This window comes from Homalodisca vitripennis, chromosome 2 (assembly GCF_021130785.1).
Source record: "Homalodisca vitripennis isolate AUS2020 chromosome 2, UT_GWSS_2.1, whole genome shotgun sequence".
Lineage (NCBI taxonomy): Eukaryota > Metazoa > Arthropoda > Insecta > Hemiptera > Cicadellidae > Homalodisca > Homalodisca vitripennis.
In genome coordinates this window covers 17,699,738-17,719,300 of record NC_060208.1, presented here as the reverse complement: position 1 = coordinate 17,719,300, position 19,563 = coordinate 17,699,738, and the positions used below count along the sequence as shown (strand labels likewise).

General features: G+C 34.5%; 1 protein-coding gene across 1 annotated transcript in view; it reads left to right on the top strand.

Moving 5' to 3' along the window:
- Positions 1-19,563, top strand: part of LOC124355547 (serine/threonine-protein kinase SMG1-like) — a 152,596-nt gene that overhangs the window by 115,790 nt on the left and 17,243 nt on the right. The window contains 12 exon segments of the mRNA XM_046806709.1: positions 6,480-6,615; positions 8,164-8,296; positions 9,912-10,185; positions 10,511-10,654; positions 11,801-11,991; positions 12,910-13,196; positions 13,781-13,965; positions 14,862-15,047; positions 16,022-16,270; positions 17,168-17,444; positions 18,459-18,577; positions 19,268-19,445. Of these exon segments, the coding sequence (XP_046662665.1) occupies positions 6,480-6,615; positions 8,164-8,296; positions 9,912-10,185; positions 10,511-10,654; positions 11,801-11,991; positions 12,910-13,196; positions 13,781-13,965; positions 14,862-15,047; positions 16,022-16,270; positions 17,168-17,444; positions 18,459-18,577; positions 19,268-19,445 (2,359 nt within the window).

The window sequence follows — 19,563 nt, the reverse complement described above, 5'->3', positions numbered from 1 at the left end:
CACCAATATTTTGCCTATATGTTGTTAGATTGTAGAATTATGTACAAATTGCAGCCTACGTGTTTGGTACAATGTTTCAAAAGTAAGTGAGTAAGTAACTCACTTCTACAGAATCTAAAAGCATTCAAAAGCCAATAACTGAAACGATTCCTTCAAGATTGGCTACTGGAGCGACCATTTTACACAATGGAGTACTTGAATCAGCATTGTAATGCAACACTAGAATTTCAAAAACCATTGTCACTTATATAACTTTTTGACAAATATACATTTCTTAAAGAAATTGTAATAAAGATTTTTTATTTGCTTTGAAGAGTTTAACGTAATTACTTTCAGGTACAAATTTGGAGCTTTTTTCAAAATATGAACATATCTCTTAAAGTAGAATCTCTAAACTGCTTTCCCCAACATGTTCAAGATACTATTTGTTTGTTTTTTCCCATTTAAATAACGTTAAAGCTTAGATGCTACTGACATTCAGATGTCTGAATTTTTGTTTCTTTGCCGTTTTTTATCACAACATACGGTTCATTTCAAAAAGTGTATACTATATGTATGAACCAATCACAAACCTAGACAAAAAAGTTTAGAGAGTTTCCAACAGTAGGGAGGAGATTATTAGGAAACAAAATTTTCTTTATTGAAAAGCAGATTTTCTCTGAAGATAGACATTTCTAAAAATTGATATTGATTACTTTCTTATTTCTTGTTGGTCATCCAATGGTAAAGTGTGATTTTTTAATTTTTCACTGGCAGTAAAAAATATTTTATGTTTTTAAGGTATCTAAAAACCATAGTAAATTTTTAAAATAGTACAAATGTTTTAACTTTGAATTTTTATTTCAGTTAGGGTAAGGGAATATTTGAAAACACATTTTGACACGTTAAAAACACTTTTTAAAATGTTGAGTTGCAGAATGAACTCTGGAAGTCTCAACATTTGTTTAGTTTTGAGTCCCCCTTGTGTATAAAATTAATTCTTTACGAGTTTAACATATTATGAAGTGATAAAGTACGATATTCAAGCTGTTTGACATGATATTGGCGCAGTGGAGTGATAGATTACAGCGATCCCGAGGGTGTTGCTGGTGCGATATAGAATAATGAGAAATGATGATGAGTAATTGGACACCGGAGAGATAACAGCTGATAGTGTCTGGTGTATTACATCCAGCCTGCCTCAGTCCGTACACATTCGGCAATGCTTTTTCTGCATATGCTTGGATAATTTATTTCCAATGATCGAAAGAACCCCTTAAATTGTGTCAATTAAAAATATATCTTGGTAGGATAGCTAAAATAATAAACATTTTGTGAATTTCTTATCCACAATGGATAGTTCCTATGACACAGATGTTTAATTGTAGGCTAAATTATAATTTCTGTCCTTATGCAGTTGTATTAAATTAATAATTTTGCTTTTAAATTTGTTTCTTTATGTTTTATCTTTTAGTTTAGAACATATATTAATTTTAATTTCATTACGATTTTATTAATAAAAGCATAGAATTTTACTTTGGTATACACATTATGTTTGTTGTAAATTTTATCATATTGTTGTTAATATATTGCACTGTACTATACTGATTCTTAATAATATTTCAAAGAATAAAGATGTCAGAGCACAACATTAATTTATAACTGAATACTACAACAGAGTGTTTAGTTTAGTAATATTTACAATTGATATTACAATAAACTGTGGTTACTTTTGGGTAAGGCCTTTCATCTTCAATAAAGACATCATTACAACTACCACATCAAACACATAAGGTGAATTTGATGGATGTGATGAATTATCAGAACAACCACATCAAACACATGAGGTGGATGTGACGGATTTGATGAATTATCAGAACTACCACATCAAACACATAAGGTGGATGTGACGGATTTGATGAATTATCAGAACTACCACATTAAACACATGAGGTGGATGTGACGGATTTCATGAATTATCAGAACTACCACATTAAACACATGAGGTGGATGTGACGGATTTGATGAATTATCAGAACTACCACATTAAACACATGAGGTGGATGTGACGGATTTGATGAATTATCAGAACTACCACATTAAACACATGAGGTGGATGTGACGGATTTGATGAATTATCAGAACTACCACATTAAACACATGAGGTGGATGTGACGGATTTGATGAATTATCAGAACTACCACATTAAACACATAAGGTGAATTTGATGGATTTGATGAATTATCAGAACTACCACATCAAACACATAAGGTGGATGTGACGGATTTCATGAATTATCAGAACTACCACATTAAACACATGAGGTGGATGTGACGGATTTGATGAATTATCAGAACTACCACATCAAACACATAAGGTGAATTTGATGGATCTGATGAATTATCAGAACTACCACATCAAACACATAAGGTGGATGTGACGGATTTGATGAATTATCAGAACTACCACATCAAACACATAAGGTGGATGTAACAGATGTGATGAATTATCAGAACTACCACATCAAACACATAAGGTGGATGTGACGGATTTGATGAACTATCAGAAACTACCACATCAAACACATAAGGTGAATTTGATGGATCTGATGTATTATCAGAACTACCACATCAAACACATGAGGTGGAATTTGATGGATGTGATGAATTATCAGAACTACTACATCAAACACATGAGGTGGATGTGACGGATTTGATGAATTATCAGAACTACCACATTAAAACACATGAAGGTGGATGTGACGGATGTGATGAATTATCAGAACTACCACATCAAACACATAAGGTGAATGTGACGGATCTGATGAATTATCAGAACTACAACATTAAACACATGAAGGTGGATGTGACGGATTTGATGAATTATCAGAACTACCACATTAAACACATAAGGTGGATGTAACGGATTTGATGAATTATCAGAACTACCACATCAAACACATAAGGTGGATGTGAATGGATTTGATGAATATCAGAACTACCACATTAAACACATAAGGTGAATTTGATGGATCTGATGTATTATCAGAACTACCACATCAAACACATAAGGTGAATTTGATGGATCTGATGAATTATCAGAACTACCACATCAAACACATGAGGTGGATGTGACGGGATTTCATGAATTATCAGAACTACCACATTAAACACATGAGATGGATGTGATGGATCTGATGAATTATCAGAACTACCACATTAAAACACATAAGGTGAATGTGACAGGATCTGATGAATTATCAGAACTACCACATCAAACACATAAGGTGGATGTGACGGATTTGATGAATTAATCAGAACTACCACATCAAACACATGAAGGTGGATGTGACGGATGTGATGAATTATCAGAACTACCACATCAAACACATAAGGTGAATTTGATGGATCTGATGAATTATCAGAACTACCACATCAAACACATGAAGGTGGATGTGATGGATTTGATGAATTATCAGAACTACCACATCAAACACATGAGGTGGATGTAATGGATTTGATGAATTATCAGAACTACCACATTAAACACATGAGGTGGATGTAATGGATTTGATGAACTATCAGAACTACCACATTAAACACATAAGGTGGAATGTGACGGATCTGATGTATTATCAGAACTACCACATCAAACACATAAGGTGAATTTGATGGATCTGATGAGTTATCAGAACTACCACATCAAACACATGAAAGGTGGATGTGACGGATTTCATGAATTATCAGAACTACCACATTAAACACATGAGGTGGATGTGACGGATCTGATGAATTATCAGAACCACCACATTAAACACATAAAGGTGGATGTGACGGATTTGATGAATTATCAGAACTACCACATCAAACACATAAGGTGGATGTGACGGATTTGATGAATTATCAGAACTACCACATCAAACACATAAGGTGGATTTGAACGGATTTGATGTATTATCAGAACTACCACATCAAACACATAAGGTGAATTTGATGGATTTGATGAATTATCAGAACTACCACATCAAATATGTAAGGTGGATGTGACGGATCTGATGAATTACCAAAAAATATTTTATTATTGTTTCATAAATTACAATAATGTTTAGTTACAAACCTAAAGTTTATTTATTCATCTATACATCATTAAGGTATCCTTGTAAAAAGTTTTATTTATTAATTAAAAGTTATACTATATTATTAGACAAACAAGAGAAGAAATTTTTATTGAGCTTATGTAACAACAGTTTAGTAGTGAGGTAGTATTTTATTCTTAATAATTTATGTTGTTTTACTATTAATGTTCAAACCTATTTTACTGTGAGGGATATTGCTAGTGTAACATTCTGGACTATTACATTTGTATTCAAGTTTTCTGTCTACTAAAGCAGAAATTAATTAATCAGGTTGTTTAGGCTTAAAAATTAATACTCCGAGGTCAGAAGTTGCATTTTATGATAACAAGTGTTTAACTCTTATTTTTAAAATATAAATGATTCAAAGATGAAATAAATAAGACCATCCTCACTGTTCTAAGTTACCTAGTCAAAAAGCTGATGATAACAAATTTCAACCATAAAAGATGTAATTCATTTTTTAGGAGGCTCAAGCCCCCCCCCCAAAATTTTGAAAAATTTTTTAGGTTTAACACACTATTGAGGTCTTAATGTTAACAATTTTACTGAGGAAGATTCCTGAGCACCTAATTTTGGAAGCTAAACCACCCAATGTGTCATCCCCCCACTATATTCACCACTGCATTCTTTAGCCAATATTATCTGTAAATGACATTTCCTGAACAATACTGACAATTTTCTTATAATTTTGAATCATTTTACTGGTCTCATTAATAGCTTTAAAATTTTGCTCATGATCCATGCTTGCATTGAACTGTTGGTGAACAGGTACCTACATAGGGAATGTAGGGGACATGATAAGTTGTTTTTGTGACAAAATCTGTAGGAGTGCAGCAGAATGTCACGTTTATAAACTAATCTGTATAAACATTTAGTTATGAATTCATTGTCTTTCTCTGTGACATGAAGAAATATGTAATATCATATGAGGAACTATTATGAAAATTTTTGAATCTGTAGCAAGAAGTGTATTTTTATAATTCAACATATTTGTACAATTCTAACTCAAATTGGTAGTGTTTGGTAGGGGGTTATTCTCAAAATTAACACAACCTAGCTCTGGCATTTATTTGCATATTGTTGGTTAATGTAATAAGTAAAAAAGTAACAATAATTGTACTGTTTCTGTTAATTATGTGATTAGCCAGAATGCTGTGGTTTCCTTCATATTAACATCTTAAAATCCGGGTGTTCATTTTGCTTTGATGCCACAGGGTAAAGTAATTGTTTTAAGGTTTAGAAACATCACCAGTGGAATGACATCAAATGTAGATTAAAAAATAACACAGTTATATATGAAATTATTGCAATGAAATTAACACAATTCAAAATATTCGTCAACGGAATACAGTGGTCTATCCAAAATGTAATTTTTAAGCTTACACACACACACACATAAATAAATATATATACATATATATATATATAAGCTGGAAGATAATTAATAAACTTCTCTCTTATAAAAGGCCTTATTCTCATATAACTTAAAAGTATTGTTAGGAATTGTAATGTTTTGCAATGGCTGTGGCGTGTTATAAAAGATGGATTTTTTAATAAATTGTTACATATTGATTGATAAATATAATTACTGAAAACATCCATTGAACTTTTTGAAATGTACTTTTATGGATTCTAGCCACTCTTAAGTTGAACATAATACAAATGGCATGTTTTTGTAAAATTAGAATTCTATCCAATTTTATGAAGTGGCATCATATATGTTTAATAAAAAAGAAATTGTTGAATGGATGTGAACAAAGTAAAGTACCCTAAGAGTTTATAATGTAAAAGATGTTGAGTCTTCATGAAACAAAATTTCCCAGGGAGACCGTCTTTGCCACAATCAATGTGACTAATCCAAGCATAGATGGCTCCGCAAGCCAATTCAATTTCAACCAGTCTGATCTCTATAGAATCGAATTTATAGATTGATTTGTGCACCAAATTCCATAAAGTATGCTTTAGTTAAATTTAATAACACTTGATGTAGCAAAAAGAAATAGAGAATTCTTGTTAAATGTGTTGTAACTGATAATTCTATTTCATTTTTTGTTTTTCCACATATTTTTAAATTGGTGTTGTCTGTATGTAAACATAAACTGTATTAGTGTTATTATAAACCACCGTTTATGTAGTTAACCACCGTGTGTTATTAGTAGGTAATCCGTTTATGTAACATAAAAATAATAGTGGCCCCAAAATTGATCCTTGTGGAATGCCACGCCTAACAGCCTGTAATTTTAATGGATAAAAGACAAGCTGATATTTGTGAAGAGTACACTTCAGTGTGTTTTATTAGATTGTAATTGGAATCAATGTTGTAATGAGATAATTGTAACAACAACAGCAACAAATTATGTTGCAGGGAATATTTCGTCTGACCTGTGAGCATGTGCTGAAGGTGATGAAGAAGGGACGGGAGACAGTCCTGACACTGCTGGAGGCATTCGTGTACGACCCCCTCATAGATTGGACACCTGGCAGTGAGACAGGATACACAGGTAGGGTCAGCACTCGAACAGTAGCATTGTGTTTGGTAACGAGGTTTCTACGGCAGGTTGTCCACCAGTGTTACAATTCCAGGTAAATTTCATAGGAATGTGGCTATTGCAGTAGGTCCCATGTCAGACATCTACAGGAAATAATTCAATGATATGTTCCATTTTGGTATATATATATAAGCAAAACAGAGTTGTAGAACAATGATTTTATTTTCATCAGAATGTATGTTACTTTACACAACTTTCTTACATGATTGATAGAATCTTTTCATAAAAACAATAACTTTTGGACACCTGCTTCATGATCTCCTGCCAATGTTAACTTTACTTATGCCTCTTTGTTTTACGAGACAGTTTCTGCCCAAGAGCTGCTTCACAAAGAGGATAAATGTGAAAATGTGATCCAGGACCACTTTGTTTAGATACAATTTCTTTTCTTTGTAAGTTCATCGAGAAATACATTGGTGTCGAGTATTTTCTTATAACTAACAGGATTATTACGAAGAAATTAAATTACAGTAATGATAGTTACAGTACATCAGTCAAGTATTAGAAGGAAATGTTAATCTCTGTGAAGAATTCAGCAAGTGTATAGAGAGTTAGGTTTATCAACTACTTGCTCAAATCTCCTGTCAGGTCTTGCTCCCTCAGTATTCTTAATGCCTCTGGAAGGTGATTATGCAGTCTGCAGCCATTGCAATTTAGTTTTTTTTTCTTATATATTCAGTCTGTGTTGGGAAGTTTCAAATAGAAAGCATGCATGGTGTGGTAATTGCTGTGGAAGTTGTTGTCTTGCTTACAAGCGTACACAATCAACTCCTCGTACACATATGCCAACTGTAAATCAAACAGTGTAAAGTTGAAGTGTAAAGCACAATTTATTCAGTACACAGCTTATTGGAGTGATTAGTAATTATAGATTTATAGTCTCCAGATGTTTTACTAACATTATCAGGCAAAATTGGGTAGATAATTTTTACGCCTTTTAATAGTGAATATAATAGTAGGAAATGATAGTTATAAATATGAAAATTTTATACACAACAATATTTTCAAGATTCTGAGATATGAATCAAACCGTCAGATGTTGTTAGCAAGTATCAGCGAATAACAAGAGTTTGAATGGGAGGGGTCATACATTAATAAAAAAGTACATAAATAGTAAAAATCTAAAAATTCATTTTTGAATATTTAATTTTGTGCACACACACACGCCTTAAAATGTTTAGGCCCAGAACCAAATTATTCCAAATTTTATGTAGTTTAAAATTATATGTACATTTTTGCGTGAACATGTGAGTATTTTTAACTTAATAATAGTCGTTTTAGCAAACCACTGCAAAATGAGTTCCAGTTCACACTGTAGACAATTGACTTGAAATATTTCAGCTGCTGTGGAGAGCTGTCTTCAGATGTTAAACGGAAACTGAAGATGATTTGTTACCTCAACCGTTGTACTTAGAAACAGACTGTGTTTATTTAATCTAGAAAAAAATTTAATTAGTTATTATAATAGAAGTACAAAGTTAAATTTGAGCATGGGACCAGGAGCTGTATATGGCGGTGGCCGGGCGGTTGCCATGGAGACTAGACAGAGCCGTAAGCAGCTGGAGAAGGAAGTGACCACCTCCATGCTGGTAGTCAGACTGGCAGAGATGCGATATGACTGGTTGGAGAACAGGTAAGTCATAAGTTACAGTAGCTCTCATAAATTTCTGGGTGTTACATTATAAGTGTTTTTTAATGGATGCCATAGAAAATTAAACCGGCCACAATCTTAGTTTCCTGTTGCTGGAATCCCAGTAGAAAGTCACAACTTTCAGCCATGCACCGTACTTTTTCTCTACTCTCTGTTGGCAGAGAATAGACCGAACAACCCCTCCTAAAAAAGTAGTAGTCTACAATTTTTGTTACATTAATGTATTTGTGTAGCTTTTCCACTTATATCAGGGATGCTACAGGTCAGGGAAATCAGGAAAGTCAGGGAAAAGTCAGGGGAAAAAAAACAGGACTGGAAATCAGGGAAAAGTCAGGGAATCCGGTCTCAAGTCAGGGAAAAGTCAGGGAAAAATATAAAATCCCTTTACACAAATAAACTTACTGCCGCCGCGCCGAGTCCAAGCCTGTAGACGACGCGGCGCATGAAGCAGGCAGCAGGCAGTCCAAAACCCTGGGGATTGCGTCGAAAAAAGTCAGGGAAAAATGAAAAATTTGGTCTGGAAATCAGGGAAAAGTCAGGGAATTTCATTATTGGACTCCTGTAGCAACCCTGTATATGTAATTTTAATTATGTTTTTTAAATATAAAATATTGTAAATTTATTCAACTTTTTTGGGCTAAATCAAATTTTTCATATTGTTTTCTTTTTAAAAATAGGTAAAGTGAATGGCTAAATTCTGTTGTTTAACTTTTGTATGTAAAATAAGGATAATTTACATTATTTGATTAAACTTTACATTTTGATGTCAACTTAATTTTTTTTTTAATTCCTTGACGACCTCCTCTCTTTAAATAAATTATATAATTAGTTTTTTAGGTGTTTTCGTTCATAATGTAAAAAAGTTACGACATTTTTACAATAAATGAATATAATCGTTTATAGACAAAATTGCTAAAAATAAGACAATCCTATATAGTAAGTGCTTTGTGATGACTTTATTAACTTACATTCCAAAGATATGTAAAGATTACCAATCGGTTGTAACTATCACAGAGGAAGAATTGTTAAATGGAACGAAATGTAATCAATGAAAGTACATTGATTTCTGTTTAAAGTGAATTTTTAGATATTCCTCTTTAGGAAAAACACAATAATTAGTTATATTTTCATTTGTATAACTCAGTATTTGTTTTATAAATGTATTCAAATATTGCTATACCTTACAACAGAACATTATGTTATTAGTTTTCAAGACAAACAGTTGTCTTATGCAGGTGTATTGCAGTGTGTTATCCTACCGATTTTATCAACAGTTTTAATCAAGGGGAGGTTCGGAAATGTTTCATTGTCAGTAACAAACATGGAGTTTACATCATACATATATACATCATATGTTAATATGGTTCAATTAATTTATATTTCACTGTTTTAAGTAAGGAGGTACAATTATACAAACATTGGTTCAACGACCCTGCAATTAAAAAAATTGTTAATTTATGCCATGGTAGAGTCATAGAACCAGGACATGTGATTGTTTACATGCATTTATGTACTTAAGCAAGCTTATCATATTATGTGAACATTGTAACGATCCATAATTTTAGCCGATCTAGAGATAGTATCATGCTTGCGACAGGGACAAGCTGGTGGTAGAGTTGCCAGAGTTGGCCGCAGCTATACGCCAATGGCTCGCGGAGGCGGAGAAACTAAAAAAGGCGGAAGAGTCTCTACAGGAGCGACATCAGCAACTGGCTCTGGTCAAGGAGGCGGAGGCTCACGCACAGCATGCACTTTACACACTACCCGGACGTTATGTGGCTCACTGTGCGGCCACTGACGCCACTACCAAGACACACAGTGCACTGCAGTTGCGGGCAGATGAGTGCGCCAGGCAGATTCAACAGTATAAGGTGAGTGATCCTCTACTTTACACACTACCTGGACGTTATGTGGAGAGAGAGAGGTGGTGAAGGGGGAGGGAGAGAGAGAGAGAGTGAGGGGGTGAGAGGGAGTGAGAATTACTGAGAAAAGTTTGTTTTGTTATGTGGATATGTGATGGTAATTTATATGAAATACTAAAATAAAAGTCACTACACTCTATTTGAACAGTTACAGTCATTGCATACACATAGCCAACAAATTAGTTATTTTAGTTTTTTTTTTATATAGCTCAGATAAACCTGGCTGTGATGATGAAGCGCTACTAAATGTCTGACAAAAGTGTGTGGTTTCTAGATGGCACTGGGTTACTTGTACGGGCCCCAGCTTGCGCAGTCGGTGGCCGAAGTCAGCTCTCCCAACAAACAGGACAGCTACCTGGTGTTCGACCTCATCAAAGAGTTTCTACAAAACGCAGGCCAGGGCCAAATGGTCTTGCAGGTACGTTGTTCAAATGAAGTGTTCGTACCTAGTGTACTTATTAAGTTACTGACACAAAGCACCATACATCAAATTGGGTCAATCTAATGATTTCCTGATAAAACTATTTAAAATTAGAGCATATTTAATTAACATAGTATGGAACTAGTCGAGTTTATATTTTTCCCAATTTGTTCAATACAATTTTTTTCAGATAGAGATATTGTAGATTTTTGTTAATTAAAATGAAAATTTAATTCTATATTTATGAAAATCATTAAACAGAAATTGTTCACGTCACTGCAGAATTTTTTTGATACCGTGGTGTGCTTAATAAACAGTGCAACGGAGAACAATTTTTACAGCATATTAGCAGCATTAATTTTTTTAAACTAGATTGGTAAAGTATAATACAACTATATGTAAACTACCCTATCCTGACTCAAAAAATAGTTTTTATATTCTTAGTCATACAAGGTAAATTCAAAAAGTATTTGAACTTAAATTGTTACAAATGAGCTGTTCAATTTAAGACTCTGTAACTTTTAACTGTTAAAATATTAAATCACTCTTAGAACCATTATTTCATCACATTTTGTTGATGAATTTCCATTATGTCTTGAAATTCAGTCCATACATTGATGGATGTTTGAGACATTTTGGGGCAATTGGCTGATAATACTCTTTATTGGCTGTTTAATTTACAGAAGAGAACTCATTTAAAAATGTTTTCACCCTGATATACCTTTTCCAACATTCTCCAAGTTTTTGGGCACGTTGAGGTTTTCACATAAGTTGAGTACATAATTATAATACAAGATGAGTACAACTCTTATGTTATGATTCATACATATTAATATTCATTATCACCAAAAACACTTATCAGCTTATTTTACAAGTTTCATTGAGTATGTAAAATATTGGTACTTATGCACCGATGCAAAATATGAAGAAGATATGAAAGCATGTGGAAAGAAATCTCTGATATGTGAACTAATAACCATAGGTCAACTGAACTTTGGAAGTAAGTCAAGTAAAGCGCTAAGTTAAAAATTTTCTGAAGGCTACCAATCCAGCTATATTTTATGTTCATGTTTTTTTTTGACATGTTTACTCTTATTTATTAATAAATATTTTGTGTTCTCGAGCTTTCGTTTACTGTTCCAGTGTATCCAATCGGAGAAGGAGCTTTGCGACTTATGTTGTCAGCAGACTCAGTTGACCAGAGCGTGTCTGGACTTGCTGGGGCAATATGGTGCCATAGTGAGACAATTCCCCGTGTCCCAAATCAACCTCCACCGCACCTCCCTATACCACCGGTGGGCCTCCACCTTGCTACAGTCCCCCTACATAGAGAGGTGAGGACTGCAGTCATCAGTTATACATTTAAAATTGATAAAGCAATTTTATTTTTATTTTTGATTATGGTCAGAAATGTATGGTATGGCATTGTAGTTCGTAAGAGAAAGTCACATATTGCCTTACTCTTATGAGCCTTACCCTTATTAGAATGTTCGGTTTTTCTCTTTAGTGCACCAGTCTGTAAACAGGATAGTAACAGTTTTCTGACTGGCTATCTCCGTTAATTTTATATTCTTTCGGGTTGTTAATTGATAGACAATCGTTAACTCATTGTGATATCATGTTTCTAAAGACTATTTCATTAGTTATCGCACAAAATAAAAACATTTCAGGTACAATATTTGTTTATTTGAACCTAATCAGGATTTGTTTTATTTAAATACGTATTAATGTCAATTCATGCCCATCAATTACATTATAGAATTATATCCATGAATGTTAAATGTGGGAAAAGAACGTTTTAGATCCTATTTCACCTAAAATAAATAAACATTTTCAATTTATCATTAATTTATTTGAAATTCCACTCTCCAATGTGAAGTTGCACTTTGTATGTTTTTGACTTATATTTCCCACATTGCATTATTTGATTTATTATGTAGTTCAAAATGATGTCAACATGATATAAATACTGTAGGAAATGTCAGGTTGGTTTTTGTGCTGTCTACAGACAAATAAAATACTGTATTATACATTAATACATTGTTATTTGGGGTAATATTCTCGTAAAGTTCCCAGAGTGTCTGTTTTTAAGCTAGTTTGTGCAAACATATTTAGTGTTATTTTTCATATTTCTAAAATCTTAAGTAATTCATCAAGAAATAACAGTTTAATACAATCACTTTATAAAATACTTATAATTTATAAATATTGTGAATAAACGGACTACAGTAATTTGTCAATGATTGTGACAGTTGTGAAGCGGTCCTAGCCGAGATGAAGGTGGCGTTATCTCCTCCGCCACTGGCTCAGGCGTCAGTGGTGGTAGGTTACAACATGGCACTGCAGCGGTTGCTAGCGGATAGTCGAGCCCACGCTAAGCGAATGTTAGACCGTGCCAGTGTGATAGAGCAAGCGGGTGACGGCGAGAAAGCCATGGAGCGAGTCGCCGACAGGTCCCCACTCGCTCTACAGTGTGTCATCATCACTGCTCTGTGTAACCTGAACAAGCGATTCCTGGTCATGGAGAGTGCGGCTAAGAGTGAGTGCCTTTCAGTTTCTAAACCTTCTAGTCTTAATAGAGAGGCCCCAGTCTATTGTTACAGTGTCATATTTTTAGGTTTGTGATGTTAACGGGTAGATATTTTTGTGTTTCCAACTACAGACCAATCTCATTGATTCCAACTTATTGAAAAAACTATAAAAATAGAGTAGGGCTGGAATCCATAAGTATTTCTAATGGATTGCAAAAAAATCAGCATGCTTACTTTGAAAACTTCCTCCAAGAGTGTAGTGTTCTTTTACGTGTCATTTAAATTAGTGGATCCTAACAGAACGTTTTTAAAGTAGCCTGCTTTTTTGTAATTTAATAAAAAGGCTTAATAACACAGTGTTATATTTAATTGCTGTTTTATCAAATGTTCTTTTGGTTATTTTGATATATACTTTGTTATTTTTTAAATTCTCCAAAAAGTTTTTTTTTTCAACTCAATTATTGTAACTTTTAATTTAGATTTAGCACTTCTACATATGAAAACTACTGAACTACCTGGCATTTAGAGAACTAAATCTATCTTGACTTTTACAGTTATTATTTGTTCACTCCTAACATTTTTGCTTGTAAAGGCACGAAGGACTGCTTGGTGGACCTGACATCTCAGAAGGGAGAGTGGTTCTTGGACGACATGTGTCTAAGCGCAGGAACCATGGTGAGGCTACTCTCCCTACTGCCTCCCCCTGAGCCGGGAACTACACTGCACGCAGCTGTCAAGTGTCTACAAGCTGCGCACAACCAGTACAAGAGCCTACAGGTGAGTGTCTGTGTGTTGCCAACTACAGACCAATCTCACTGATTCCAATTTATCGAAAAAAAAAAAAAACTGTAAAAAATTAGACTTAAAGGGCAATATTCAGATTTTGAGTCTAGACACATTCCTGCAGGATTGAAAAATTAACTCCTTCATAAAAAAAAACATCAAAATATAACCACATTCCGGTAGTCTTACAAGTCAATAGTAAATATAACTTCATTATAATCCCTTCAGACAGGGGTAAACATGCGGGTGATTCCTATAATTAATTAAAGAGTGATTAGACCATGCTATGGTAATTTATTGATAAATATAAAATCAATGGGACTAGGAAGAGAACATGCTTACTGTATGATAGCTTGCCCAGCTCCAAGGGAAGGTTGGTCTTCTCCAAGGTAGGCTTCAGACACGAGTAATGTCCTCGGAAGCACTTCAGCTGACAACCTGGGGAATCTGTAGATACATTCGAAAATGGAAATATTGACACTGTCTGTAGCGGAGAGGAATAGAGCACAAGCCTTATCTTGCAACCACTTCTTTAATATCTTTGTCTTCTAGCTTTCAAGTAATGTTGTAGGTTGTTAAACATTTTTGCTTCCAAATATGATGGTTTTCTTTGAAAACAGCTGTTCTGTTGACTGACAGCGTGTAGTACTGTACCCTTTGTGTATGGTGCTGTGTGCATGCGTGTCATCATTTGTTTCATCATTTGTTTTAAATCTCATTAGATCTTAATGCCTGTGTTTAAAAAAATATTTTTATTATATACCATTTTGGTATGGTAACTGTAATATGATTTTGTCAATGATTAGTAAATATATTTATGACAATAAAAGCATATCCACAAACTCCTGATGTACTCTTGGTTAGAGAATTTCATGTGATTGTATTTCCAGGAGTTAAACCTGAACTTTTCATCTATCATACTGCCTGAGGCTATCCAAACGATACAGAGGGAGGATCCGACGGTGTTGACTTTACTAGCAGAACTGGACTCTATCATTGCCTCTGTCCAGATGCCTCTGGGAGATCTGGTCAGCCAACTTCAGCTACACCTACACTTGCTTGTCACCGGCATGGGCGTAAGTATAAAACATTAGAATAAACCATGTAAATTGTAAAATATATCTTGCTTTGACTGGAGTTATATGCAAGTTAATATAAAGTAGTTATAATACTATTCCAAAAATGATACTTAAAGACAAATTACATCCTTGAATAACATTTATTTTTATAATCTCCATTTTGGTCATCATGAATACATACTTAAAATATATGGCCATGGTATTGAAGTTTGAGCTACCGACTGATTACATTCAAATGCATCAGTCAGAAAGGATGTACAGAAAATTTGTGCCAAAACTTCAATTTGTATTTTACATGCGCCAAATCTTCATAAAATACAAAATTTCACGTATAGAATTTTCTGAGATTTGCTGTGTCACTTATTATTGAGTGATGTTGCAGTCATTGCAATAATAAACAAAATGAAACATGCCTTAAAAAAATGTTCAAGATCATCTGTAATCCTCCTTCCCCCCCAACACCCAACAATGTGTTGCATAACAGCCTATTACATTGATTACACAGCATGCTCCAACAACAAGATGATGTAACAGTAAACGGTACAGTCAGAAATTATCATATGGATTGTATATGCTGTGCAAATTATTGTTAACTTCTTTTACAAAACCGTTTTTATGATTAATGGTAATTATAAGAAATTGTTATAATTATTCAGAAAAGCCAACATCTAGGCTGTAACTGTTGAATATTAAGTGTTTTACTATTTATTTACAACCTACTTTACTGTCTCTAGGTATAGTACTTTGATAATCATAATAACAAATCTTGAAAGCAGTAATGGCATAGTTTGTGTTGATCTTATTCACCAGAAGGGTGTATATGCAACATTTAAATGCACGTAACGTAACATGCTTTTTTACTAATGTAACGTTTATTCATTACTTAAAAAGCAATAAATAGAAACTGGATCAAGGTGGTTGTTATTTATTTGACTACCAACATTATACAGCAGAGCTATCTGGTGTTACAGGCGATACCAGAAGGGTGTCAGGCGGCGGTGGCAGTTGCCACAGGGCTCCAGGAGGCAGTGGAAGCGATGTTCCAGCGGTTGGGCTCATCTGATCCGCTCTCGCCCGGACAAATGCTGCTCATGGGGTTCAACGGGCTGTTTGACAATCTGGCGCTGGGCTGCTGTGGGCTCGTGTCTGCCCTCGCAACTCTGCACATCCCAGGGGCATGGCGCAGCGTAGATCAGCTGCGAGACGCCAAGTTGCTGGCAGTGAGTTGTTACTTGTCATAGAATTACAAAATTTTGTGCATTTTTGGCCTGTTACATGGAAAAAGTTCGACTGGTCACTTAATGAGAAGTTAAAAAAAAATACTATATATATTTATTGCTTTTATTTTAGGGTTACTGGGAAAATAGGCCCAGGAATTTTAACAATATGGAGAAAGTCATGAAAAAGTCAGGGAATTTCACGATTGACCAGAATAAAGTTAGTCAGTTCAGTAAAGACTTTTCTTAGGCTGTGTCAAGTCCTTCAATACTCTCTTTATAACGGTTTGACTTCTACAGGTACGCTCTCTGAAGGGAGTGTAAAGGCAGTTAAAATTACTGTTAGGACTGTGACCATGGAGCAACTTCACTGAGATTTTTGTGGTTGTATATCTGATGCTAACAATTATGTTAGTTTAAGGGAAGAAAACAGAATGCCAGTTTTTATTGCTGTAATGAGAGACATGTGATGTTTGTCTCGCTTCTCACGTGCCATTAACACAATACTCCGTTCCCGAATAATTAGGAGATAAGCCAATTTAAATTTACTGCAAGAGTGAGTTTAAAAAGACATTTAGATACTAAAGAAAGCAAATTACTCTAAAGTAAAAATTTGTTATACAATTATTTAGAAACTGTACCATATTTATTAAACGTAATGTATAATTGTAAATCGTAGAATAAAATTTTATTCAGACAGGGAAAGCAGTCTTTCTGTATTTTATAGTATTTCACTACTATTTTTGACTAAATTAAATCTCATCATAAATTAATGAGCACAAAAAGAACTTTAGTTATAATTATTGGAATTGTGCATTAATAACATTTGAGTGAAGTAACATTTTCGTAAGAATTAAAGCACCTATATTTCCTGTCATTATTTATCCGGTGTGATTGCAGGCCCCGACATACGACCCCGCTCCTAGAGCAGTCCTGGACCGCATATTCCTGGTGAAGCGGTTGCAGGCGATGCAAGAACTGTTTGCATTGAGCCGTGCAAACAGTGAGTCCTTCAAGGGTGTTGGGGCGACGTTACCGTGTGACGATGACCGACTGAATAGACCAATCCGATGTTTTACTGCCGACTACGTGAGCTGTCAGCTGCTCGGAGTATTTTCTCATACTATGGCCGCCACTGTGTGTCTCCTGTTGCAGCATGTCGGACTCAATGTTACTGGTGAGTGAACCGACACTTGTGTAGTCTTTTAGTGTTATCCCTTTGCACTCGTGAGGACACTGTATCGTCCTTACTGATTTCTCAATTAATTCGAATGCAATCTGAGGTAGTTATCATCTCAGACCCCTCCCTGACTGGTGACCAGTTGGGTTCATTGCCTCCACTCAGAGATTACATAAATATGTACATCACGACTCGGTTTTTAAATCGCAGTATTTGATCTTTGATCCTTCAAATTATTAGGATTTTAATGCAATTCTTGAACACTTGCAATGTTTACTAGTTTTAAGCTTAAAATGCTTTGTATTAGTTATTTATTATTTTCTTGTAAACATACTAAGTAGTATATAATTTAAGGTAGGTATGTTTCCATTTAATTTTAAAAGATTTCTATTTGCTATACAAAAATATAATTAATCTCAGATAGGTCTCTAATATCAACAGAATATCAACTCCTTTTCATATTTTGATGTTCGGCTCTACCAAATGCACTAATATTTTAATGAATTTATATGATACACTACTGCAACTAGAGTGTATATACTCAGAGTACACTATTGTGAGTGATTCCTATAACGTTTATCCTGTACAAAATTGTGGCCGTTAAAGGTTCAATATCTATATTTTTCTATTGTAATTCTGTTTACTGTAGTCCATGGCCAATCAATAAATGACTTCATGGATTAATAATATATAAATCTGGATGCACATTTTAACCGTAATTTTGAATTTTTTTACTATAACAATATTTTCTTAACTTCATAAAAGAACAAATGTTCTGAGGCCTAATAATTTTACTGGTAATGAATTGTATATTTTTCGTTGGGAAAAATCTCAAGAAAACTCAACAAATTTTGTATATTTGTTGAGATAATGTAGTAATTTGAATATAAAACTGCAATATTGTAATTACCACAAAAATATTATTCTCAAATTTTTGTCTTCATTAAATACCAATATCCTTCAACCGAAATTCTCGCCATCACATTTGAATATCGTGTTTGGCTGTTACAGGGGAGGTGGAGCAACGTGAGGTAGGCGCGGATAGTCGCGTGCCACTGGAAGACTTGTGTCGCGCAGCCGTGGACTGCTGCGTACGCCAGGGAGTTGTCACCAGTGCCACTCTCAACCAGGTGCGTATCTTCCCAGTAATGGCTTTACTAACTGTACATTGTACATTCAAGTTATACAAACTGAACCTAAAACTGTAATAAATTATATTAAACTAACACAAAAAATCTTATGCAATATGAACAAAAACAATAAACAATTAAACTTATGACATGTAGCATTAAACTAATAAAATCTTAATAGTATATTAATAATATCACAGGCTTGTATGGAATAAAATGTATAATTGTTTCTTAAACAGTAGAAAATATACAAGCTGGGAAATGTCACGAGTTTTAGTTCTTTAAAATTTAGTGAACAAGAAGTTCTACATGGTATAGATGCTTAACACCTTTTACCAAACAAATTATCTATGGGCAATGAGCATTGCTACTATTCCCCCAAAGTTTAATACTGCACATAAGATAAGAACTTAAAAAAGCGTAGTAGGCTGAGTTCAACATGGACAGATTAACAGATCGTCTTAATTTCCTTATTAAATAGGTTACTCTAGAGAGAGCTTATTGATCTGCTCGTAGTACAGTTGGACAAGGGTTTGTCATGAGAGAGATCTTTTACATTGTATAAATAAAGAGATCTGATCTTGACTTGGACACATTTCGTCAAAGCATGTCTCGTAATTCTTGCAAAGTTTTTGTGTTATTTATCACTGAACATAATTGCTGAACTGAGCTGATGTGAATGTCATGTAGGCGAGCGCAGCAGTGAGTGCGGTGGAGGTAGGGTGGCGAGCGACACAGCTCACTCTCCGACTGACGCAGGATGCTCAGCGCGCAGAGCTCACGACTCAGCGGCTCCAGCTGCAGCTCACCGCACACTGCTGGCTACATGAAGACATGCTGGCTGCTGCACAACTCTCTCCACCCATCAGTGAGTAACAGTGGCAATATATGAGTGTTGTACGGTGTTGTCCGGAAAGTATCTGATATTTTGATATTACTGACCTAGCTTACCTAATACAACTACACTGTAGTCAAAGTCAAAAAAT